Below are 27778 nucleotides of genomic sequence, written 5' to 3'. Positions count from 1 at the left end.
TTGTGCATATGTGTGAGATGGAGAGAGTAATTCAAAACTGTACAAGCGTTGGGGTCATCGAGATGATGGTGTCAAAATAGGAAAGTAAGGAAGATTTTACAGATACCAAAGTGTGTTGTAGGGTCACCTATTGCATGACATGAATCCAAGATTATGGTTGAGATGGTCTTTATTGGTACAAAACTTGGCTATCAGTCTCTGCTCAGCAATTATGCATTGTTATAAATCTGAGTACACTTTGGGCGTTTACCTGAAGATTGGAGATTGAATGTCCTTGACTGCTGAAGTATTCCCCAACTGGTGATTGTTGTGCCATGTCCATTCATCTGTTGTCGTAGTGTCTGCATGGCCTTGCCAATATACCATGCCTGAGGCATCCTTGCTTGCAGTGTATGAGAGATGACATTGGCAGAGTCACGAGTATCTGCCAAGAACTTGGTGTTCCATGTGTGATGGACAGTGAGATCAAAAAATCGTACAACTGGTGTGAGTGAACTGTCAGATAATACATCTCTGTATGTGAGCAAGTGTGTTAGATGGTGTGTAAAGTATTTACAAAATCAATGTCCAGTACTTCCCTGGAGCAGCGAAACTGCAATGTTCTTTACAACCTTCAATACATCAATATCAGTTCAGAGAAGCACATTCCTGTAAATAGTATCTACAGGAAAGAAACATTACACTTTAAGCTGGTTAAAATCAGATTCAAGAAATCGACTTTAATACAAAAGGTCCAAAGTTTAAAATTGTGATTTTAATAATGAGAATAACTTCAAGTGATTAGAATATTAAAGGGTACGGAGAAAAGCACAGGAAATTGAGGTTAACCAGATGATCGGCACCATAATTAATAAATGACATGGCAAGTTAGTCACTAATGACTATTCTGTCCATAAATCGCTAAATATGCAAAGTAACAAGACTTAAGTTCTGTTTGTCAATTTGATTTGCTTGCTGAACAGATTAAGGGTGAATTACAATTCTTTAAAGCCTCTGGTAACGAATGCTGTTTGTACCTGAAATCTGATGTTTTGCATCAAAACATTGAAGACTTAATTTGTGCACAGAATTGCTGAGCCCTAGAAACTAAATTAACTCATGTGATTGAACGAAGTTCATCTGACTGCTTTTTTTTAATGAAAAGCCACTTGTATCCTGAAATGTATTTTTTTGTAATTTAAATCTGAGCACAAAAGTACTATTTGTTCATAAGCTTGGTTTGCCATTTTGAAGCAAATTTGTTATGCAGACTTGCATTAAATCTCTGCCAAACTTCTATGTTGCATATATTTGTAGTTTTAATCACATTATGTGATCACATAGTTTGAATTCAATTTTTTTTGATGGATAAAATTGACTTATTGCTTGAAGAGGCTTGAGTTCCATTGAGTTGTTATGTAGTTGAATAACTTGAAACATGTGCTCGACATATATTTAAAACAAACCCAAAGTACCCTACAAATATAGTTCTGATACTTGTATTTACTTTAGCAGTTTAATTTTAAAACTAGCTTATGAAATTAATTTCTAGTTTTATAATTGTGATTCCGTATTATAATAGAAGTTTCATTTAATTTTGCCCATCTTAATTTTAAATCAAGTTTAACATGCTTAGAGATGACTCTTGCAGTGATCTATTTTAGTTTCATGTACATATATTTTTCGCACTTATGGTTTGAAATGTTTTGTTAGTTCAAAATCTGCCTTGTCAGTTTTCATTGTAGAGGGAGTACAATAAACAGGGTTATCATTGTTTTAAAAAAAAATCAACATGAAATTATATTGGAGTTAAGATTTGTTCAAATTTGGAATTTATTTCCTTTTCTCTTCTTTGGGCAGCTTTCGCTTTACATCAAAGGACAAAACTTGAATTTGTTCATAATAGTTATGTTGCATGTTCTTATTGAGAGTTTAGCTTGAAATTGAGTGAAGAGTTTGATTGGAAAGATTCGTGGCTAATGTAATTTTGTATTCTCTCAAAACTCATTGACCCTTTTGACTGAATCATAAAGGACCAAAACACACGTGAAGGCAGTGTGGAGGTACTGAATGTAATCTTTGGGTACTTCCTCTTCACTGACTTTACACAAATACCTATTGAAGGAAAAGGTTCGAGAGAAATTGGGTAGGGTAAAACGGGGATAATGGTAAAAGTTTACATTTTCCCTGAGTAGCAAAGGCATCATTCTGGGTGCAATGCATTTGAAGTTTCCTGAGGCAATTGAGTGTTGAAATACTGAGGAATTAATATTGCTACTGGGTCTAACTGCACAAAGTTTAAAAATTGTGCGTAGACTGGGTTCTTCAGTACATGACTGCATGTAGATTAGATTAGATTGCTTAGTGTGGAAACAGGCCCTTCGGCCCAACAAGTCCACACTGACCCGCCGAAGCGCAACCCACCCATACCCCTACATTTACCCCTTACCTAACACTACGGGCAATTTAGCATGGCCAATTCACCTGACCCGCACATCTTTGGACTGTGGGAGGAAACCGGAGCACCCGGAGGAAACCCACGCAGACACGGGGAGAACGTGCAAACTCCACACAGACAGTCGCCTGAGGCGGGAAATGAACCCAGGTCTCTGGCGCTGTGAGGCAGCAGTGCTAACCACTGTGCCACCGTGCTGCCCACATATAGCGATTGGAGTTAATGAATTTAAATGAGTTTTACAGGAATGCTTCTAATGCTGCATGTTTTGGGATAATATTTGTGGTAATATTAAGCAGAACATGTGTGTTATAGTTTTGTAGTTCTTCTTTAAAAAGAACTCTTGAACAAATAATTGAACATTTTCCGTTTCTCTTCTGTAGGTTTGATGTAGTATTGATAACTGCAATGTATGAATTGTTTCAATTGTGGTTGTCCTAGATGTGAAGCCTTTGATTTGAGTGGTTATTTGAGCACAGAGGTACTTATTGACGTGGGGGATTGAAGTTGGGAGTTATACTTGTCATCTTTCAAGTTACATACATCTATTCCATATAAAGGTTGGCTCTATTTTCATCTTTTGTCAATTATCAAAATATAACAATATTTCTTTTACTTTGTTACAGGCCTGCTGCAAGGTGACCCAGCACCCGAAGTAGGAGAAGATGCAGTTGCAACTTCTGACCTTGGTGGTGGAATGACAGATGATGAGCGAGAAGAACTGACAAATGAACTTGCTAAAGTAAGGAATGACAAGTTTTGGAGCTGACAGTGTCTTCTGGAAGTTTATTCCCCTCCCCACCCCCAAATTGCAGTTGTTTAATTTCATCATTTAGGTTTGTCAAATGATCATATTCCAAGTTCTGAAAAAATGTTAAGTGCATTCTCATTTGATTTTAGATCTTTCAATGTATAATCAATTGTAAATCCAATTTGTATGGTGCCCTCTTCCTTAAAGTAGGATCAATGCGTGGGCATTCAAGTGCAGTATTACAACAGTAGTCTTCAGAGGTTTCCCCACTTGTCAAGAAAGTGCTAAGTGGAGATGTTGTCACTGTCAAACAACAGCTAAGAAACTCGAGAGATTAATCATCTGCCTAAGGAACCTTAGACTCCTATGGCTGACAAAATAGAAGGTAATATTGTTTCTGGAGTGTTTTGTTATGTCTGTGTTTGTTAAACAAGATCAGTGTGGGGTATTTCTTTCCAGTTGTTTTTAAAAGCTGAAGTTTTGAACAATAAATTTAGAGGGCATAAGAAGCGAAGGATCCAGAAATGGAATGAAAGAGCTCGTGGTTGGAGCCTGAGCTCGGGCGAAAAACCCGAGATAATCCATTAGCTGGTGGACGAAAAGCAAGACGATTTGTTTTGCAATTCCACAGTAGATTTTGGTTTTATTTTGAAAAAGAGCATTCATACAATCTTCATGGTAGCAGTAATATCTGGAGAAAAAGGGTCATCAGCAAAGGCTCAAAATATAGAATGCATTTGTCTTAAATTCTTAATATAAAATCCTTGTGCAGTTAACTGTATACTTGAGCAGCCATATATCAAAGCACAAAAGATGACTCTTGGTTGTAGAATTGTTAAGCACTGAATCCTCATGAGCAATGACTGATCCTAGCATTTGATATAATGTTTTTAAAAAATTCTGCGTTGTTTCCTGCGCAATTGTGAAATTGGTAAAATAAAGTAGAACTGCTTTCTTCTTAAAATATTCATAAGGATATCAGTTTTGGGATCCATATTTAGCTGGTCTGAAAATTCATTTCAAGCACTCTAGCAGAATATCGCTATGGGACGCATCTGTAAGAGAAATCAGATTGTGTATCCATGAATGACTGAAATTTACAGAACCAGATTCTGACAGTACCTAACATGAGAAGTCCTAATTAAAAATGGATTTGCTGTGATCCCACAAGTCCAGCAAAGTCCAAAAGGTTTTGTTTTAGTCCTATCCACCATCAGCCTTGTACAACTCCCATAACTATTTCTTGGTATGCACTGCTCTACCTCAGTAGGCAGAATGGGATTGGCACTTTGCAGTAGGCTATTAAATTATATCTTGCAAGAATGTTTCATTTCTCAGAGGGTGTGTCAACTCTTACTTCCTTGTCAACGTGAGTTGGTGTAGAGTAGTGAAAGGCAGGTAGGTTTTTCCATTGAGGTCTGATTGAATTAAGAATCAGCTTGCTTTTAAATGGCATCTTTTTATCAATGTCTGACAGTGCTCAAAACTTAGTAATTACACTTAAAAAGTGAACTATTGTGCATTGACAAAGCAGCTGCCAGTGTGCGTACAGCAATGTTGTTCGAAGTGGAAAAAAGTTAGGTCAACTTGCTTTTGAATTTTGCAATTGGCTGAAAAGCTTGAACTTCAGGCTGAATAGGGGAATTGACTTGATTAGATCTCTTGTAACTGGATAAATTTGTCATTCTTGTTATAAAATGAAATGATGCTGCAGAAAAGTCTTCTGAGTGAAAGAAAGTGAGCAAAATTGGCCTATTTTAAGAATGTTTCAAATCTCAGCTGATGACTTAAATGTTATTTTTACCCAGCCCCGTAGTATTGGACTCTGTCTAGAAATTGCCACTGTCTAGGAATTTTGAAATGAGCAAATACTGAGATTTGTGGTCCAGCAGGTGAGTTTGAAGCAGAACTGATAAACATGCTTGGCCCTCATTACATAATAGCTCACTAATAAATATCTGAATTTCTGGTCACTACCTGCCAGCAGTGTCCCTTTGTGATTTGGGAGAGTGTTGAGCTGAACATTGGTCTTTAGCTCCATATTCAATCTTTTTATAAAGACAAATTTGAAACACTTTTCTAATCCTGTTGGTTAGGCTGGATGTACAGCACCAGCAGTCTTCAGGGCAAGTAAGTTTCAGGAAGAGCATAGTTGGTTTTCAAGCACTCTAGCAGAATATCGCTATGGGACGCATCTGTAAGAGAAATCAGATTGTGTATCCATGAATGACTGAAATTTACAGAACCAGATTCTGACAGTACCTAACATGAGAAGTCCTAATTAAAAATGGATTTGCTGTGATCCCACAAGTCCAGCAAAGTCCAAAAGGTTTTGTTTTAGTCCTATCCACCATCAGCCTTGTACAACTCCCATAACTATTTCTTGGTATGCACTGCTCTACCTCAGTAGGCAGAATGGGATTGGCACTTTGCAGGAGCCAAAATTTTGTGTTCATGGGCTCCTCTTGAATTTTTCTTGAGTTCTATGGCTGCATTTTGGATTTGGGGTGCTACTATTTAAATTTTTTTTTATTCTCTCTAGCTCACTTATCAGGTGACTCTGCCACATAGTAACAGTACCATCTGTTTGTATTGATCCATGGGATGTTTGGACACAGAGCAGAATTGGAATAATTTGACAGTACCCCCTAATTAGCAATTCTGCACTAACCTTAAAACCACAACACCACACAAGGATGCTATTAATTTCCTAGTTATTATCGTATTTATGTTTGGGCAAGATGCTCATGAGCCAATGACCCACTTCTGCACATGAAAAGCCAAGACCCTAAATGCACCTTCCAAGGTTACATTGAGTTTTCATTTCTCACGGAATGGAAAGAGACACTTCAGTCCAACTCGTCCATGCCCACCAGATATCTTGAATTAATCTAGTCCCACGTGCCAACATTTGGCCCATATCCTTCTAAACCCATTCTGATGCCTTTTACATGTTGTAATTATACCAGCCTCCTCCACTTCGTCTGGCAGCGCATTCCATACATGCCTTACTTGTTGCATGAACAAGTTGCCCCTTAATTCCCTTTTAAATCTATCCCCATTTGCAAGGGAGGGTGTCGAGGCAGGAGAACAGGTGATGGTAGAGGGCTTGCTGTGTAGGTATTGATTCTTTAGAAAATATAGAAAAATCTTGATTATCTCCATCTGCCATCAGAAAAGAGAAATAAAATCAGGTGTGTTTGTTGTGTTATCAGTCTCACACCAGCTCTCAGCAAGTTCATGCTTGCAATACTTTTGAACTCCTTCATACAAAACCTTTCTAAGTCAAATCCTACTTCCAAAATACAGGTGCAACCTTATTTACTACTTCTCCGATCTTTAGCTGGAATAATGAGGGGTGATCATCATTATAGTGGGATTGAACACAGCTATTTCTGACCTATTGCCTTCTGAACTGACTGCACAGTGCTGTCAGATCCAACCCTGATTTTGAAATCAAACCTGCCATTAAGTGTGCTGCAGTCATTATCTGGCATACTGACCTCTACAGAGGCTGAATGCCAGCTCTCTGATGCATCCTCATGTTTGCTCCTCGATCATGACCCCATTTTTGAAATCCGGCTATTGCCTACGGCTGTCACGAACCTCCTCTCATCTGGGGACTCTGTCTAATCCTGCCCCACAGAACTTTTCTCCATCCTGACTTTATTTTTCTCCATGATCCAGTCTCTTTCCACTTGCATCCACCACTCTGCTGATGCTTTCATGTATTTCACAATTTCCATGGATGCACAATCCCTTTGTGTCAACTTCCATCAGGGCGGTCTCATCAACTGAAAGTACAGCTGGAGGTATGGCTTGAAGTATTGCTTCTGAAGATTCAACTTGTTCAGTAGATAGCACAATTCTGCATCCTTTTGGAGGAAGACCCAAGGTAGAAATATCGGATGGACAACTGAGTAGGGCAGTCATGATGACTCTGCCAAGGGATTTTTATATCCGGCAATTCTCAGGATGACAGCTAACATCTGCAGGATCTCTCTTCTGTTATAGGGAGAGTTCCAGAATTTTGAACCACTAATATTGAAGGAATAGTATCATTTCAAGTCAGGATGGTGAGTGGCTTGGAAGTGAACTTGCAGATGGTGGTGTTTCAATATATCTGTTGCTCTTGCAAATTCTAACATGTCAAGTTTGCAAAGGGCTGTCTTTGGTTCCTTGGTGGGGTACTGCAGGGCATCTTTTTGGTGCAGGAAGTGAATCTTGAAGATAGGAGATCAGATGCCAGTCAAATTGCTGCTTTATCAAGCTTTGTAAATATTAGTTAATTCATCCAGTTTGCAGAGAGTATTCCAACAGATGATTGACTTGTGGTTTGTAGCAATGTGAGAATGACTGACTAGAAAGTTTGTGCATCCCCCCATCACCACCCCCACCACCAATCCAGTATTGAAATATCTGAGTCTAAACTGTTTCATTTTTCACAGATCAAATAATAATCCATAGTCAACAGGATCAATGAGTTGCAATTTTGATTGAAATTTTGATGATTAGAATTTTTTTTTTGCTATCTTTCAAGGGACCTCTAACATACCTGATGGAAAAAATATGAGGAGGAAGAAGTCACAAAATTAAAAGTTTTTTAATATCTTTTAATCTGCAAGGTTGAACTTTCATCTGTGTTATATCTTAGGTGGAGGAGGAAATCCAAACACTTTCTCAAGTGCTTGCAGCTAAAGAAAGACATGTTGCTGAATTAAAGAAGAAGCTAGGATTGACTCCACTACATGAACTTAAACAGAATTTGTCAAAAAGCTGGTTAGATGTACAGTCCTCCACAGCGTAAGTACATAGTATAGCAATGGCCAATAGAATTGTGAATTGAATAAATTTATAGAAAGATTTGTCTGCCTTTTGGTTTATGAAATGGACTGGTAGACAGTTTGTTCCATTTTTTTTGTTCGAACTTCTGAAATTTAATAACATTAGCAACTAGGAGAAAATAATGAGATAAACATTCAGGTTTAAATTCATACTGGCCCAAGTTTTGAAATTTTGCTTGAGATTTCTCCCCTGTCTTTTCTTGCAATTTGTTATGCCATCGTATAGTGTTGAAATTGCTCTATAAAAATTTTGCGATTATATTTGCAGTTAGTTATCACTGCTTTTATGTAAAAGTTTGAGATCAAGCCCATTTTGTGAACTTAAACTTTAAACATGCTGTTTATCACATGCACTATTGATCTTGGGTTAAGTTAGATGCTTTTAAAGAATGCCCAAAAAATGGGTGCCTCTGTTTCTCTACATCTGAATAGAATAGGGGAAAAAATCTGTAGCCAAAGGGTTTAGCAAGTTTGTTTTGTTGAGTTTTTCCCCTTCTGCTCAAGTAATGAAGAACTTGATTATTACTAATCTGGTTATGTTCTATTCTGTGCAGTGGCAACCTAATTTTAAAAAAAAAAACTGTGGTCACTGTAAATGGGGTTTAGTGCCACGCGTGACATTCCACAGTTTCCTGGTCGCTGACCAGCTCACTTTCTTCCTTTTGAGACCTATCAAGCCTAGCAGTGTGTTGAGGACTTTGGCCATCTGTCCTGGTATCCTTTAGGTCTGGTGCTTAAGACCGATGGTGGGGAAAATGGTAAATTGAGAAACTCTAAATTGACATTATGAAAGCTGGCATACTGGTTATGGCACTGGACTAGTCACTAGTTGTGATTTCAGATTAAACATTCATTCTCTCAAATTGCTCTGTAATAAATATGACTGCAAGGCTTGTCCAGCATAAAAGACCAAAATGATTCATGCTTGCCCCTATGGGAAGCAATTTAGCAAGCAATTCCATTCCATAATGGTTACTTTTTGCTTTCATATAAGATCCAACTGCCACTATCTGAGGGCAGCTACAGATGAGCAAATCTTGAGCTAATTGAAAGAAAACCCAGAATAATTTGGATAAATTCAAACCAGTAAGCAGGGTTGAGCTGTGGGAGCAAGGAAGTGCTATTCTCTACCTCCTCAGTTTCAGACTATTCAATGCAATTGAAGACATGATGAATCAGTTTCATTCACATTATGAAAATGGTGACATTTGTGTAAGCTTATTTTGAGTTCACTGCTTTCGTTTTTCAATTTGTGTCCCGAGAGACATTTGAACAGTGTTTTTAAATGTGATAACGCATTCCCAAATACCTAAATGTTGAACAGTAAAATTAGACTTTGAACCCTCTAAAGTGATGACCAAAAATTTGGTCAAAAAGATAGGTTTTAAGGAACATCTTAAACAAAACTATGGGGTCTCCAGTTTTAGCAAGGGATTTAAAAGAACAGGATCTAGTGCAAGGAAGGTCTTGGGCAGTGGTGTAGTAACATAAACAGCAGTTAAGTAACCTCCAGTTCATAAAGGTTAGAACCCAGGAAGACATCTGGGAGCTCATTAGAGCAGGCAAGCCAAGAGTTAACAAAGGGGCTTTTAAGAGTTTGAGCAGTGGATGAGCTTAAATGGGAAACGTGAAGTGCTTGTGGACCTGCAGCTGAGTGGTCATGAACATATGAGTTAACCATGATGTAGTTGCCAATAATCTGGCTTCATTGTTAATATGGCACAAAACAAGCCATTTGACCCAAATAATTCATGACTGCATTTGGGCTCCACTTTGCTCCCATCTATGCTCATTTGTATTTGCCATCGTAAGTTGCTTTCCTCCTTTATCCTCTCCTATTTGTCTAGCTTCCATTTAAATGCACTTGTTACTTGCATCAATCGTTCCCAGCCTGTCATTCCATATAGCTGAAAATGTGCTGCTGGTTAAAGCGCAGCAGGTCAGGCAGCATCCAAGGAACAGGAAATTCGACGTTTCGGGCATAAGCCCTTCATCAGGAATTATGCCCGAAACGTCGAATTTCCTGTTCCTTGGATGCTGCCTGACCTGCTGCGCTTTAACCAGCAACACGTTTTCAGCTCTGATCTCCAGCATCTGCAGACCTCACTTTTTACTGTCATTCCATATATACTTTTAAGATATGATTTGATAAGTGTAGTATAATTTCCTTATTTTTCAAGTCTATCGTTGGAAATACAGGGCTTGTTTTGTCCTTCCTGTATGATTTTGCTCAGCTGTGGCATAATACTTAGTGGTTAGTTAAAAATCACAACACCAGGTTATAGTCCAACAGGTTTAATTGGAAGCACACTAGCTTTTGGAGCGACGCTCCAACAGGTGGTAGTGGAGGGCTCAATCCTCCACTACCACCTGATGAAGGAGCGTTGCTCCGAAAGCTAGTGTGCTTCCAATTAAACCTGTTGGACTATAACCTGGTGTTGTGATTTTTAACTTCGTACACCCCAGTCCAACACCAGCATCTCCAAATCATGAGTTAGTGGTTAGTATGCTTGACCTTTGAGAACCCTTTTGTTCCTGTACCATTTAGATTTCCACTTTCCAAATAATAAGTGACTTCCTCATCTTGCTAAAATTTAATACCTTACACTTGTGTACTGAGCTGTGAATGCCAGTTAAGTTATTCTTTGATTTGTATGCTCACGCTGCAAGTTGATTAATGACGTGTTATTTTGTTGCACTCCTCAGTGACTGAGACCCCCCCCTCAAAAGTTTCATCATGTTTCAATTCTAAAGCCTAAATCATCGATATAAACTGTGACCAGCAGTATTTGCTGCACTGATATTTGTAGAACATCACTTCTCATCTACCGCAGACTACCTCTTTTCCCGTCTGGGTTACGTCTTGAACCCAACTAATAATCCATTCTGCCATTTGTCCACAGTGTCCACATTTCCTAATGTTATCCATTAATTTATTATAAGGCACCCTACCAAAGATGACTTTAGATAAATTGCATCTGCTTTACCAGTCTAGATCAGTTAGCAGGGAGAGGAATGGAAGGAGTAGCTCAAACAGTTTGGAGCATGGACTGAAAATAATGGCAGCTTAACTCTTGGCAGAATAGGGAGTCTACAAATAATATCCCTTTTTTTAGCATTGTTTTGCTTTAACATTGTTATTTGGACAGGAAATTATTACTTCAACATTTCTTGCTGCTGTATGTTAACTGACCCGATTGGTACCACTGAAGCAACCCATTCCCTTTCTCAGACTGGATGATGCTTCCCAGCCTTCTGACTCGTGGTCTCAGTGCTGCACGTCTGCCTGAAATCTTCAACAGGGAGTTTCGCTGACCTGACTATTGATCACCTGCTGGTATAGCTGCTTGCCGCTGGCCATGCTGGAGCTGCTACCTAATAGCATTGGCAGTTGCTGCCTACTAGGATCTGCATACTCCCGCGAAGCTGGGCTACATGGCTTGCAGCCTTCTGATAGTGTAGGCAGTGGTGATAATGCAGCAAGGATCAACTGCAGTGCAAGGGCCCAGAGCTCAGTGAGCAATGTCTCTCAGAGCAGTGGCTCCTATTCTGAGCCTATAAGAGGTAGTGTGATGAGAGTGTTTCATTTTCATTCATATTTAAATGTATTTCATTTTTAAGTCACTTCATTTCCAGATGTTGGAATTCATTCACTTCAAATACATGATATTCCACTTCAACATCACTTGCACATATGATTTGTATTCTTGAGGGAGGTCCTACAGGAATGGACTCCTGTTTTAACATTGAGTTTTTAGGAAATTCAATGCTTTGCTTTTTTTTTTCTTCAAAGTTTTCAATTTTCTGGAATAGAACTGCAACTTTTAAGTGAGCATATCCCATATTTGATTAAAGGATATTTATCCTTATCCGTGACAGAATGTCAGGTGTTAAGTACTCAGACTTGACAGCGAGTGAAAGGGTTGATTGAATTAGGTGTTGTCAGTACGCATGAAAATAATGCTGGACTTGCAGTTGATGACATGAAGGGTAGGCTGAGTGATGAATAGGAGGGAACAAATGATGATCCATTAAAGGACTCTGGAGGTTCTGCCCTAGGGAGGAGAGAAAAAGCAGTGCAAGTGAAACTATGGTTACAATTGAATATCACTGGAATCCAACAAGTGCAGTTTAATCCAGCTGGATGACAGTAGAAAGGATTGTGCTTTAGTTAACCATGTCCAAAGCTGCATCCAGCACAAAGAATGAGGAAGTACAGTTTGTCCAATCACTTGTGACCTTGAGTAGCTTTAATGCTGTTGAAGGGATAAAAAATTAATTGAAGGGATTCAGGCATAGAGTTCTGGAAAAGATGGATATGGATTTTGGAAAGGAAAGAAAAGTTGGCCCTTGGGCAGTAATGTACAAGAACGGTAGAGTTACTTGGTTTTTGTGAACGTGATGGTGAAACAGTATTTTCGTTATCCAAATAAATTAAAACTTCAGATGTGTGTTTTGGAATATGTCAGTACCTCTTGGCAGTTGTTTTTTTAAAAAAAAGGTTGAATTGCAATGTTTTTACTTTGTTTTATTGCCTTTCATATTTCGATTTGATGGGTACACCTGTGTTATACTAAGTCAAACACTTGTGCATAAGCAGGAAATAGTTAAGTTCTGTGGAGTATTTCCAGCATTTTGCGTTTGTCGAATTTTCAGCATTCAGTATTATACGTTTTGAGGTATGTGCTATAATGCAGAACCTTTTACACAATATAGCACCTCAAACTTCTGATCAAATTTTCATGTTCCTCTGTCTACATGTGGAATTAATTGATAGTGCAGTTTTGTTATGATGTAATTAAACTTTCCTGCTAGTGATGATGTATCTCAATTTAGCTTTCCCAACTCCTTGTTGAAATAGCAACTCACTGGCATTTGTGCACATTGTAGTTTGCTGTTGTCCTCTAACCTGCTTCATTCAAAGACTGCACTAGGTCTTGGTTGCTTGGGTGTTTCACTAAAGTCGATTAGCTTGTACTATCATGTATCTTACATGATTTTTATGGGTGAGTTTCAAAAATATGGTGTCAATTCTGTACAGACGAGATAAAGGAAATATGAAATATCTAGGAGGGGAAGTAACCCTAGGATTTGGAAATAATTTGAAATGTACTTGCATAATGAAACGAACGTAAAGCTAGTCCAGATGAAAACAGTTGGAAACTATATACCTTTTTTGTGCTTGTGTTTTAATTTCTAAAAAAACTCTTTCAATTCTACAGGTTTAAAAAGACATCTGAAACCCTCTCTCAGGCTGGTCAGAAGGCTTCATCTGCATTTACTAATTTTGGTTCTGCTATTACCAAAAAATTTGAAGATGTTAGGTATGTCTTAAGTTGCTTTCTCTAATAGTAATAACTTGTAGCTCACTTTTGCTTCAAACTGCTTAGAAAGATTGTAATCTTGCATTTTAATATTTTAAGTTTCCTCCCATATTTCGGTACAAGCTGAAATTATAAGACCAGTTCACAGTTCTGAGTCTATTCCTTTGTAAACGTCTTAGCTGCTCAAGTCCACTTGGATTATCTGATTTTGATAATTTGGAACATTTATGTATGCTATTATACCATAGAATTTGAACTAATACAGATGATGTCATTGTGAATTAATGTTTCAATGACTTGCTACATCAAGGGTTTCAGGTAATTGTTGCTCACCTTGCCCAAATAAAATTTATTATTTTTGTATGTGTTCTTCCTTCACTACTTCCCCTTCCTCAACTGTGTTCTTGTGATGAGCTATATAGATCCTGTAATTTTTGAAGAATTTGCTGTGTGATAACATTTATGGCCCCTCCAATGCAAAAAAAAATTATTCATACAGAATATTCTGCTTTTACCCCCTCCCCATTTCATTTGGTGTTTTTTTTTGTTTTATTGCTTTCTGCTTCGCTTATACACTGAACAAAATAGATACTAGTCTCCAAATATTAAATTGCTTGTGAAGCTCTCCCTTGGTTATCTTTCGAGTATATTTATAACTTATTCTTTTCTACCCTTCTGTTGTTTGTATATTGCTCTTTAAAATCTGTTCTCGAGCTTGCATCTATTTTGTGGTGTTGTAATTTTCCTCCCTCGTGTTGGTCCTATTTTTTTTTTCTCTGTGGTTATGCAGCATCAGTTTGCATGTTCAGTTTGATTGCTACAAGATTTCTTCTTATAACCTGCTATTACAGCAGTGTTCAACATGTAGCTTGCAAATCTGCAATTCGCTCCTGTTTGTGTGCAGCAAATGCTTCCCTTAGTTCAAACCATGTGGTCTTTGAGATTTAAAAAAAGTACCTCCACACTGAGGTATTTAAAAAAAAAAAGCTGCTTTTTAAATGTATTAAAAGCAATGTTTTTGAACTATCTGCTGCCAAAATCAGTAGTGGAAATAAATCATGAAAAATACATCCCTCTATCCCTTTGCTGACTCCTTAAGTACGTGGGCAAAAGTTTGACAGATGAAGTATAATGTGGGAAGGCAAGAACTTGTCTAATTCAACTGGAAGAATAGTAAAACAGCATTATATTTAAATTCAGACTGTAGAATTCTTTGTTCTGTTAAACAAATCTCAATGTTGGTATACAGGTACAGCAAGTAATTGGGAAGGCACATGAAATACTTATTACAAGGTCATTCTGCTACAATTGTGCAGGTGTTGGTGAGGCCACTTGGTCAGAGCCTCGAGGGTATAGTGCAGACAAGGTTCACTCAACTGATTTGCTGGGGTGAAGGGATATCTTACAAGAAAACATTGGAAAGCTTGGGCCTGCCTGTTAAGTGTTTAAGAATAAGTAGTGATTTAAAGGACATGGCAGGGTGGATGCTATAAGGATGTTTTCACCTTAAAGACGACAACAGAACTAGAGGATGTAGTTTAAAAACAACGGACCTCTTATTTAAGACAGCTGAGAACAAAGACTTCTTACAATCCCATAGACTAATGATTGTCTTTCCCAGAGTGTGTTTAAGATGCTGTCATTGAATATTTTTAAGACTGAGTTAGCAGGTTTCTTGATTGACAAGGATGTCAAAGGATAAGGGATGAGACAGAAGTGAAGTTGAGGTCATAATCAGCTCAGCCATGATAAACTACACAGCATGCTTGAAGGACTAAATGGCCTACTCCTAATTTGTATGGAATCAACAATAAGCTTCAAAACCCATGAAGTTTAGTTTCATTTTATGAAATGCGGGATCGTGAAAAGCAATTCTTTGTGCACAAGACCCAATTGCAGAAAAGAATGCAAACAAGCAGTTCAGAGTAAAAAGTAAGTTTTGTTTTTGTTTTTGTTTTTGTTTTCTTTTGTCACTGGTTTTATTACTGCGCTTACAATTTTCACATGTGAGAAATCTATGGCAAGATGTAACATTTTAATGAGACATGTTTGGATTTTGTACATGGCGCTGGGGATATCTGAGAAATCTCCTTAATTCTTTTTCATGATGGCTTAAGGCCCCTGTTCCAAAACATTGGATATATTGCTTCATGGTATGATTTCTGTTTCATGAGGTGCAATGGGTTTGAATCTGTTTTGAGAAGGCAAAATAGTGTTGTGGGCCTTCTTTTATCATGAAATTTAAATTTATGCAGAGTGTTTTAGTCATGTCCTGTGCAATGATTAAGCTTGACTATTTTAACCTGGTCAAAACCATGGAACTAAGAGGAGCTGAATATAGATGTTGCCAATCCTTATCCCTTTGAGTGTCTTGGCCCTGATGTCATGGTCCATATGGACTGGCCACCTGGGATAATGGGAAGTTTGAGTATGTGGATGAGTTGTGTGCAGATGTTCCTCTTGTGATGCAGCAAGGACATCAGGAGTGCTTAACTTGACGAGCTACTCCTTTTATATTGCACACTTTGCTCACAAGAGAATAAGGACATTGATGCCAGGTTCAAGAGCAGTGATGCACCATTTTAGTTCTTAATTGAAAGGCTGCTGGTCTTTTCATAGCCAAGCCCATAGGGGTCGACTGGACCTCGTAATCACTGCCCATTTTAATTCCCCTTCCTACTCCCTTTCCGACATGACCATCCTTGGCCTCCTCTGTTGCCACAGCAAGTCACACAGCACATTGGAAGAACAACACTTCATCTTCTGCTTGGGCAGCCTATAGCCGGAGGACTTAACGTTGAGTTCTCTAGTTTCAAATTCCCTCCCTTCCCCTCCCCTGACTCTCTTCCTTCCCTCTCCTTCCACTCCTCCCTGCTACCAATCTGATTCATTCCTCCCATTGACCAACCAGATCACACCATCTACTTGTCTACACTTACCCCAGTTCACCACCTTGCCCCAGCCACCCCTTTTATCTGCAGTACCCCCAGCCCTGAAGAAGGGTTACACTTGAAGCATTCTTCACTTCCTGATGCTGCCTAGTTTGCTGTGTTCTTCCAGCTTCCTGCCTGTGTATTTTGTATTCCAACATCTGCATTTTTTTTGTCTCTAACCATGTTGGTCTTTTATGGCATGGCTTTAGTGGGAGCAGTGCTCCTCACACCTACCTACCAGACATGCAATTGCAAGTCAAAAGATCTAGTGGGTCTAATGCACAACTTGAGCACTGGCTGCCAATCTTGAGTACATTTGCTATTTTCCAGTGCTTTTGATAAAGAAATATTTGTTTCTGAATACAAAGTTCATTGCTTGCATCACAGAAATTAACTTTCCGCCCATCTATGTTGCATATGAAAATAAATAAAACTTGATAGAATGAGTCGCACAAGATTCTTTTCTAATTAGATGTATGCTCCAATAAGTGAAATTTTTGTTTTCTGCAATAACTCTTCTGTTTAAAGCAGGTGGCATAACTGCATAAAAATAAAAATTTAAATACTTATTAGTATGTCACCTTGTCTAATTTTTACATCATTGTGATTATCCTAACACAGATGAAAATATTCTTTCCCCAGGATATTTCATGTTCTTGTTAAACTTCTAATTTCTCAAGTACGTTTGAGTTACTATGACTGATTTAAAAAGAAACACTTTTTTCTGGAGTTAAAGTAAAATTAAATTGGTTCTGGCAAATAATCTCAATGGTTCACATTTAACCAAAATTTATTATGCTTCCAATAAATTGGCTGATCCAGAAGTTTAATTGTATTCTGTACTGACAAGTTCATGCTCATCTTGATTCATTTTAGAAAGCATGATGATAATGATAATCCACTTGAAGATTCTATTATCAGAAGTCTCAACATCAGGTTATAGTCCAACAAGTTTATTTGAAATCCGAAGTTTTCGGAACGCAGCCCCTTTGTCAGTGTAGTGAGACAGAAGAGCCCACGGAAACAGAATTTGTTGGCAGAGTGATTTAAAGGCAGAAATTGAAAAATCATACAACTCGTGAGTGGAGTGTCAAATAATTTTCTGCAGGTGAGCAAGAGCGTTAGAATAATTAAAGTGTTGACAGTGGAATAACAAGTGAGGGGATGACTGGTTATTCAATCAAATGAGGCAGAGAGATAACCACAAAAAGAGGTGGCAGGAGTATTTCCTGCCAGTCAGGGAATACTTCAGTGGTCAAGGACATTCAGCGTCTGATCTTCAGATAACAGTCTCCCAAGACTGACTTCGAGATACACAATAGCGCAAATTACTGAGCAGACACTGATAGCCAAGTTCTGTTATATTGGGTTTATGTTGTGCACCCTATCCATGTTATCTGTTTCTGTAAAATTTTCGTTATTGTTCTGTTTTGACACTATCACCTTGATGAATTATGGTGTCTCTACCTGAATTAGTTTGTACAGGTTTGGGATTGCTTTGGTTAGACCTTTGAAATACACCTGATCTATTACATCATTCCAGTTAGAGGAGCATTGATTATCCAAATACCAATTATCCGAAAATCGGATAATGCCAAGGAGGTTTCAAGGTCCCTATGGAAACATTACATCAAAGACGTGTTTCCAACAGTGATTAAACAGGCCCAGTCTCCAAATGACTGAGTGCCCGTACTCTCTCTCTCTCCCTCTCTCCCTCTCTCTCTCTCTCTCTCTCTCTCTCTCTCTATGGAGTTCGACACGGGTGTACTCTAAACCCCCTTTCCCCAGATAATATCTTCAACATTGTCCTGAACAGGGCAACGGTGGAACCTGTCAAAAAGTTGCAGTTAAAAGTTGTATGGGGGACTGTGGCTGCGTGTGTGTGTGCGTGCGCGCACGTGCTATTTGGAGACTTACCCCACAAAGGCAGCTGCAGCAGTCTTGGTATATAGTCAAGCTGCTCTGGAGAGGGGCTGGGGGGGGGGGGGGTGCCATGTTGGACTGTGTTGCAGGGGTGGGGTCAGGGCCTTAAGCTGTGTGCTGCTGCAGTCCCCTGAATGGGGAGCAGACTTTAAAAATTCCGAACCCCAGAGGAAAGTCATTTAATCGGTTAACCAAATAATTGATTATCCGAATGAAATAGTGCTCACCCATCACTTTCAGATAATCGAGGTTCCCCTGTATTTGATTTTTCTCCAGCATCACCTTATTTTGAATTTTTTGCAGTTATCTGTCTCATTTAATCTGGTTATAGGTTATTCCTTCGCTTGTTATTCAGCTGTTGACACTTTGCTCACGTTGTCTGACACTCTTGATCACCTGCTGAGATCTATTATTTAGCCTGATGACACTCCCAAAACGTCGAATTTCCTGTTCCTTGGATGCTGCCTGACCTGCTGTGCTTTAACCAGCAACACATTTTCAGCTCTGATCTCCAGCATCTGCAGACCTCACTTTTTACTCGAAGACACTCTATCTTACACCATTTGAGTGACTTTTTGATCTCTCTGCCTAGAAATTGTGCCTGTGTACCTCTGTCACTTCACCTGACAGAGGGCCGACACTCTGAAAACCTGCGATTTCCAAATACTATAAGTTGGTGTTGTCTGACTTCTGACCTTATCCATCCCAGTCCAACGCCAGCATCTCCACATTATATTCTATAACAGCAAATGGAGACCAAGTACTGGATTTGTGACTAGATTTTCAATATGCTGACTAGAAAATTTATTTTCTGCTGTATTGCGAATCAGTAGTATGGTACCAATGTTGGCACTAGCACTGATGCCCACATCTCATGAATTTTTATAAAGCTGAGTAAATCATAAATGTTCTTATGTAACTATTTGATCTGACTCATTGAGTTTATGTATTTGTGCAAATAATTATTAACAGTATCCTAAAAGATGGGAATGTGCAGTGCTATTGGATTTTGTCTGAATAATGAAAAACCTGAGCTTCATGAGTACGCATAGTTTGCTCAAAACCTGCATTCTGGTGAAGTTTGTAGACTGAAGTTAGTACTCTCTTGGTTTCTCCATCATATTTCAAGTCCATTTTATTTATACATTGAACTGAATGGCAACCTGTTTTAAAAACCTATTTGCTAAATTGTTTTAGTTATACATTTGGTTTGAATATTTTATATTGTAGATTGGCAATTAGAGTCAAAATGGTCTTTTTTTTTCTTTTATCTTGAAGTTAGTAGCAATATAGTTATTTACTTGACAATTTGTTGCAATTTTCAAAATGTATTTAGGAATACTACATTTGACCAAAATTTATGCATGTCCAGTGTTGCCAATAGCATTTGATTACTAAACAATTGCCATAGAAATACTGCATTCAATTTGAAATGGAATGCTTTTGAAGTGCAACATTACAGTATTCAAAAATATTTACTGTAACAAAATTGACATTGGTCCCTTGCATAGTGCTTCTATCTCTTCTTTTGAAATGATGCACTATTTTAAATATCAGCATTTTGGCCAAAAGCATTTCAGAAGGTATTTTGGCAAAAAAATAGAAGCTCACCTTTGTGGACCTGATGAATCTGCCTATGATATACTCTGGCTTTCAAAGTTGCTGATAACTAGTGAAATTGGGTGCAGTTGTACTATAATATTTTATTAATACAATTGTGCTATATGACTTTACATACAAATTCAATTACTCACTTTGTATGCCATCAGAAGAGGGGGCAATTGCACCTTATACATTTACAAGAGAACAAATTTTATCAGGAGCAGAACTCTTCTGATTGCACCTTAACTTCACAGTAGCATTTGCCACATACTAAGTTTTCGTTTGTACATGTTAAAATGTGTACTTAAATTTTGCATTGATTCAAGCTTAATTCAAAGGCCAAATCTTTACCTTCAAGTCAGAAATTAATGTCAAACTTTAGATTTAGCATGGTTTCCTTCACTTGCAAATTCTAAACCTCTCCCTGTGTACCACTGTTTGTACTTCTATAAATTAGCAAGAATGAAATTTGGTGATTTTTAAAGCCGAAGGGCAAGCTTGATATTTTTGATCTACTATTCGTTTACCAAATGTGTATTTTTCTTAGTTATTTGTGAAGTGCACGGTACAAAAGTGGCTTGCTAGCTGATGGAGGATTTGAGCATTTTCTTGTGCATTGACGTTCCCTTGTTTGCTCTGCCTTTGTCTTGGTAGAATTGGGATGTGATGACCACAGTAGACTGTATCTGCATTCTTTATTTTACCATGTTTGGTATCATTGTTATAAACAGCTGTTTTATCAATAAATCACAAGGAATTTCTATCTGAAAGAAGGATGGACCAAGGTTATCACTTTTTTAAAAAAAACCTTGCAGCAAGAACCCACTGACCAAATGACTTATTCAACAAAATGAAGACACATTGTTGTAAAACTTGGTCTCCAATCCTTGGCAGCAAAGTTTACTTTTCACACCTTGCTTGTGGGATTCAGCACACATTTTGCATCATAATGTTCTGATCCTAGCTAACATTATTGGACAAATCAAATCCCAGAGAGAAATCTGGCTTGATTGATCATGATTTGGTATAGGGGATGGTCTTTCTGAAACATTGTGGAGGAATGTTGCAGATTTTGTTTCACCAGTAAAAGTTTATTAACTAAAAGAAATGGAGATAAAACGTAACAAACTAAACAATCTTCATAGAACAACTTCTACAGCCCCCAAAAGATCCCCTCCAACCTGAGGATCTCCTCCTTAAATTCTTGATAGATTTAACTATGACTTCATCTCCCTGTCAGGAAGATCGATGGCTTCTTCCTGAAGCTTTTATATGCTGGAGTTCAAATGATCTGGATACTTCTGGTCTGGGCCAAGCATTAAACCCCTTACCCATTATTCTAAGATAAGTATTGATCAATCAAACTATTCCACTTTTTCAAGCACTGCTTTCTGCATCGGTCTACTTCTATGGAGACTTCTGCAGAACTAGCCAAAACTGAAAGTAAAATTAACATGACCTTCCCTCACTGTCTGCACCCTCCACCCCTGAATGTCCCCTTTGTATCTGTCCATTGCCCTGCAGCCTTTGCTTCAACTCCATCTATGAAAATGATACTCTCTACTCTTTGCGCACCATCTCTTCCAGTATTTTATATACTTGGGTATTACTATTAGATTAGATTAGATTAGACTTACAGTGTGGAAACAGGCCCTTCGGCCCAACAAGTCCACACCGACCCGCTGAAGCGCAACCCACCCATACCCCTACATATTACCCCTTACCTAACACTACGGGCAATTTAGCTTGGCCAATTCACCTGACCCGCACATCTTTGGACTGTGGGAGGAAACCGGAGCACCCGGAGGAAACCCACGCAGACACGGGGAGAACGTGCAAACTCCACACAGTCAGTCGCCTGAGTCGGGAATTGAACCCGGGTCTACAGGCGCTGTGAGGCAGCAGTGCTAACCACTGTGCCACCGTGCCGCCCATCTTAGTGTTCTTTCCTGGTTCTCCCATCTCTGCAGAGTTAATTTATAGCTTTTCCAGCAAGACTACCAAATCACTCCAAGGAACTCAGTTCAACTATGTTCTGATGCAATCCGTCCAGCTTATTCAGGCTGCTGTCTCCTCTGGAGCAAGGCCCTTGAGTCCCAGGAATTTGAAGCCCTCTCTGCTGTTGTTTTTCCAAGTATGCATTTGTGTTTTTTTGAGATTAGATTAGATTACTATTAGATTAGATTAGATTAGATTTACAGTGTGGAAACAGGCCCTTCGGCCCAACAAGTCCACACCGACCCGCCAAAGTGCAACCCACCCATACCCCTTACCTAACACTACGGGCAATTTAGCATGGTCAATTCACCTGACCCACACATCTTTGGACTGTGGGAGGAAACCGGAGCACCCGGAGGAAACCCACGCAGACACAGGGAGAACGTGCAAACTCCACACAGTCAGTCACCTGAGGCGGGAATTGAACCCAGGTCCCTGGCGCTGTGAGGCAGCAGTGCTAACCACTGTGCCACCGTGCCACCCACTAATTCTCTTGTCTCTTTTATCCAATCCCCTTTCGCCTAGGACTGAGAGTAATGCAGAGGTTCTTTTGCTGTCCCAGCTTGCTAATTTTCAACTTAGCTGTCAAAATTCTGACTGCAGAACCGCAGTTGCCCTTCCAACCTACATTCATGTTAACCAATATGTTCCATGACCTTCCCTCCGACAAATATCCTGCAGCCACTATTTCATTCTCAACCCTGGCATCAGGGAGACAATGTGTGATTGGAGTTGCATTTATGGCTGAACATATGCCTTTCTGTTCCCCTAATAAACAAATCACCATCCCTATTACTCTTCCTCTGTTTTTTGCATTCCTTTGAGGAACCGTTGCCCTCAGTATCCAAAATTGGAAAATCAAATCTTCAGGAGGACTTTGGGGCTTCTGTAATATCTCCTTGGTTTCTTGAACTCTCTGCATGTCCTTAAGCTGGGGTATGACCACCCCTCAACATTTTGTGTAACTCAGCTTTGTGGGTCCGTTGCAGTTGAGTCCTCCACTTCTCAAGCTCTGAAACTTGGAGCTGGCATTTCTGCAACCAGTGATACATTTAGGTCCCATGGAGTTTTTACTTTTTCCAACGTGTCACAGGATGCTATTCCACATGGCTGAGCTGCCCTGCCATAATGTAAGCTTGCATTTGTATAATTTACTATAGACTGAAGTTTTGAGATTACTGAATTTGTTCTTTTGTGAAGTTGCTGTTTTCTACTTCGAACTCTGTTCACTTGTGCAGTTTGTCGTCAACTGATCAAAGACTGGCGTAGAGAGAACAAAAAACAGTGCACCTTCTTCCTGTCCTTATTGAACTCCCCTGACTCTGTTTCACTCCCACTGCAGTCTGAGTAAGGCACTGAGATTATTTATATAACTGACGTGACAATAAGTCCACCATTTGACAGTTATAGAATCAGGTCAGAGCTCCTACTTAACTGATCTCCCCTTGTTTTCAGTATGCTTGATTGGCACCACCCAAGTGTAGAAGAAACAAACTTTAAAATAGTACAATTACAGAAGATGTAACTTTTTTTAAAGGTTAAGTCTATAACCTAGACTTGTGGGTGAGTGCAAATGATGCCAATGATGCAGTCTTTGCCAACTTTTCTCAAGATGTTCACTTATTAGAACTCACTTTGTATCTTGTTTTGTGAAAGAACTTTGAGTAAAGTTAGTTCAGATTTCTGATGTTTCCTAAGGATTTTTGTCTTTTGTAACTTTATGGAGCATATTTTCCTTAAGTTTCTACATTTCAAAAAAAATTCTTCTGTTCCCTTTTTTTTAATGGTGATTTTCAGTTGCCAAGATGAATATAAGATATGTACTTAAATAATTGAATCTTTTCTAGCAAGGTAGATTTTCTGATGCAGTCTGAAAACTTTGCACTAAGTGTTTATGTTGTAAAACTATTTTCCTTGTGCTCCTTCTGAGGAACTTATGCTAGACTATAAGTTCTATTTCATAGCTACAAATAGGATTTTAGCTTATTGAGATTTGAAACTAGAAGCCAACATGTACCAGATTAACACTTAATTCTGCTGCTGTAAAATTGAAAGTAACTGAAGAAGCACCTGCAATGTATTCTTTGTTAAGCATAGCATGTATAAGTCTTCAGATAGAAGTTCAGTCAACATTCAACTATATTCGCATCATAGGCTAACCTTTTTAGCTTATTTGTAAACTGCACATGAAAGGGTGTGACTTGGAAAACCCATATAGTTTTTCTTAGCATTATTCCTTGGGTTTGTTGGTTAAGAATGACGTGCACTTTGGCAGGTCTGTTCTGGAGGAAGGTGTTTCGTCTAGATTGAGAAGGTTGCCTTTTCTCCCGCAACCATCCCCTCCTCTTAAATACTACTGACAGTGTGACCTGTGGAAGATGCTGGAATGAAGAGCAAAGGTAGGCAATCTAAACTTTCTTTGTCTTCATTTCTTGAATGGAAGTATCCTCTACAAATCAACACCCCACTTGACATGTTGGAGGATGTAAATATTTATAAATAGTTGAATTTTCTTGCTGCATTTTACCACATCTGGGAAAGAACTGAGGCCTTCTTGCAAAAGAGCATCTCTGTGCAGTACCCAGAGGGGAAAGTATGCTTGAATGATGTTGAAGCGTCTTGGAGTAACCTCACTTTATCCCTCATCGACTCACTTCCTTTTCCAGTATGTAGAGGGTGCTTCCATTTAAAGGCAAGTAATGCAGTTGGTTCACTTACTGCTTTATTTGTCGTAAAACTCTGTAGCGTTCTATCCTTTCTCTTTCCCCCAACCCCATAAGGATATCCCACAGTGCAGTAGCTTGCAGCTTCTGGACACCTTTTTTCTAATTGAAAATAACAATGTCTATAAGTAGTTAGTTCAAATTATTCCTGCATGTACAATTTTACATTGAATTTTCTCAAAACTCAGAAGACTTTAAGATTTTGCAGACATTTTGACCTTGTGGTTTGTTAAAGAGGTCATGCTTTTCCTGTTCTGAATATAATATGGATTAGTACTGCTGCAGTTTAATATTTTTCAAGACTCAACAGCAGTTGAATGTGAAGTGAGTTTTGTTGCAATTGCTGACAAATTCTCTCAAATAATAGCTCATTCAATAGTGTTTATTGGTCTTTCTGAAGTAAGAAAGAACTCTCGTTCTGAATCTAACATAACTGTTCCTATTTTGTGGCATTGCTAGTATAGCAAGAAATATTACCAGAAAAGTAACTTTTTAAAACATTTTTTAATTAGTGTTCTTTTGCTAACCTGTTGTACAACAGAACTGATCACATTGATTCCACAAAATTTTGTTTGGATTTTCACATATGTAAGTATACATTTGAAGTCTTCCCTTCCACTTATTTAGATTAGATTAAAATCCCTACATTGTGGAAACACCAGCCCTTTGGCCAGACAAGTCCACACTGACCCTCTGAACAGTAACCCACCCAGACCCATTTCCCTCTGACTAATGCACCTAACACTATGGGCATTAATGGCCTAACATGCACACCTTTTTGAATTGTGCGAGGAAACTGGAACACCCGGAGGAAATCCATGCAGATACTGGGTGAATGTGCAAACTCCACACACAGTCGTTTGAGGTGGGAATCTAGTCCGGGGCCCTGGGACTGAGGCAGCAGTGCTAATCACTGAGCCATCGTGCCGCCATTTGTGTTCCATTGATTGTGCCCTACCTGTACAACTCAAACTTCTGGGTAATTGAAAGCTATCAAGTGTTTTTAAACTTCACTTATGGGGTGTGGATATTCCTAGCTGGGTTAGCATTTATTGCCATCCTTAGTTGCCCTTAAAGGTAATTCTAGAGCTGCAGCCTGTAGGTTTAAGTACACTGACATTACCATGGGATATGATCTAGGATTTCGACCCATCTGTACTGAAGGCATGATGAAATATTTCCAAATCCAGATGGTGAGTGGCTCAAGAGAACTTTCAGACAACGGTGTTCCCATAGATCTGATGTCTTTAGCCTTCTAAATGGCCATGGTCATGTGTTTTTCTAAGGAACTTTTTGGATTTATTGCATCTTGTAGATGGGGCATACTGCTGTTACTGTGCATTGATGATGGAACAGGTGAATGGGGTGGATATGCTGCCACTCAGATGGGCTGCTTTGTCCTGGGTGGTGTCAAGCTTCACGGATGTTGTTGGAGCTGCATTCATCCAAGCAAATGGAGGGTAGCCCATCACACTGCTAACTTGCGCCATATAGATGGCGGACAGGTTTTGGGGAGTCAAGAAGTGAATTATTCTATGTAGCATTACTAACCTCAGTCTAACTTTTGTAGTCACAAGTTTTATATGGCTAGTTCAGTTCCTAGTCACTGACAACTTCGGGATGTTAATAGTGGAGGATGCAGCAATTGTATTACCTTGAATGTTAAAGGGTGATAGTTAGATTTTCTCGTGTTGGAGGTGGTCCTTGTATGGTTCAAGTGTTACTTGAATGTGTTCATTATTTGCAGAGAAGGGGTCTCTGCATATGTAGTTTGCTTCCAGCAAATGTAAATGAACGACATTGTAAGATCGACCATCTTTAGTGTAGCTATTAGTGATTGATCTGTTTGCTCACTTGCAAGCTTTATGTGGGATTACGGCTATTCTGATTAGAGTATTGTTTGCTGTATCAATCAACTTTGCAAATGTGCCAAAGGCTGGCACTTCTTTCACTTAAAGTCCCTGGCATATCTAAAAGCACCCTGGAAAATAGCAGGATCTCCAGTTTGAAACACATGTTAAGAACCTGTTTTGTATGTGCAGCCACTGAATAGAAGTAAAGTTATATTTTTCACCAGCAGACTACCCCAGAATTGAGCAGCAGCATGTATGGATTTCAATGCTGATGTTACACCATACATGTATCCTGAATGTCCCAAAGATTAGCTGATTGAGTCAAACGTTTTCTTTGGGTGCACGTATGATAAAGACTGTTTTCAACCAGCCTACACACACAATTCAAAGCAAAACATCTGCTGTTGTAATTCTGTCATTAGGCAACACTTAATGTCAGCACACTAATAGTTGATTAGCAACCAATTTGAGGCTCAGTTAAATTTGCTAAACGTGACATGTGAAGATCCATCCTCGGCAAACTAAAGGAGTATATTCAAACCTTGTACATTTTTAATGGATAGTGGTCTATGGTAGCCTTTTCTTTTGCCTTGTCATACCTTGGCCAATCATATCCATGAATTAGCATCCTTTCTCCTGTAGTACTTATTGTGAAATTAAACTATATAGATTTACTTTGATAGAATATAAATCACTGTTTTAATTATGTTTGCCTGAAGAGCTTTGAAAGTGTGCACTTGTATGCTCTGCAACTTTGAGCCAGTCCACCCTTGTAAAGAAACTTAATGGAGATGAATTACTTTGATTTTTTTAAAATCTTGTCATCTCTCACAACAACTAGAGTTAGTAATCAGCTCCTTCTGTGATTGTATTCAAACTTATGGAGAGGTTTGGTTCAGTCTAAAGCTTTGGATACTTAACTGAATTCTGTTGGAATCTGACGTAAGTTATTAAAAATTCTTTGCTTCTATTTTATGCTGTAGATTTGTTATTATATACCACCTGTTATAGGTACTAAGCATCATGAAATCCTAAGTGCTAGTTGATTAAGAGTAAGATTGTAGTAATTAGCTTGAATTAATGAAATTGGATAACAAACTCATTTAGGATTCATGACTTTCACACAGGGTGGAACATGTATGGAATGAGCTGCCAGAGGAAGTGTGGAGGCTGGTACAATTGCATCATTTGAGGCATTTGGACGGGTATATGAATAGGAAGGGTTGGAGGGATATGGGCTTGGTGGTGGAGGGTGGGACTGGATTGGATTGGGATATCTGGTTGGCATGGGTTGGACCGATGGGTCTGTTTTCACGCTGTACATCTCTATGATTCTGACTCTTGATTCCCGTCCTGAGAGTGATAACAGTACACTTAACGTGTCCTCAGGACA

General features: G+C 38.8%; 1 protein-coding gene across 3 annotated transcripts in view; it reads left to right on the top strand.

Annotated features, from left to right (window-relative positions):
- tpd52 (tumor protein D52) overlaps window positions 1-27778 on the top strand; it is a 147726-nt gene that overhangs the window by 18930 nt on the left and 101018 nt on the right. For 2 of the 3 annotated variants that reach the window (XM_060822802.1, XM_060822800.1), the window contains exons 2-4: window positions 3061-3176; window positions 7840-7988; window positions 13252-13353. In XM_060822802.1, coding sequence (XP_060678785.1) covers window positions 3061-3176; window positions 7840-7988; window positions 13252-13353 — 367 coding nt within the window. Of the gene's footprint in view, window positions 1-3060; window positions 3177-7839; window positions 7989-13251; window positions 13354-24084; window positions 24209-27778 lie in introns of all 3 variants that reach the window. The other variant, XM_060822801.1, reaches the window with a different exon arrangement.

This window comes from Hemiscyllium ocellatum, chromosome 4, assembly GCF_020745735.1.
Source record: "Hemiscyllium ocellatum isolate sHemOce1 chromosome 4, sHemOce1.pat.X.cur, whole genome shotgun sequence".
NCBI classification, from domain to species: domain Eukaryota; kingdom Metazoa; phylum Chordata; class Chondrichthyes; order Orectolobiformes; family Hemiscylliidae; genus Hemiscyllium; species Hemiscyllium ocellatum.
Note: the sequence above shows the minus strand (reverse complement) of the source record. Positions and strands in the feature narration are given on the sequence as shown.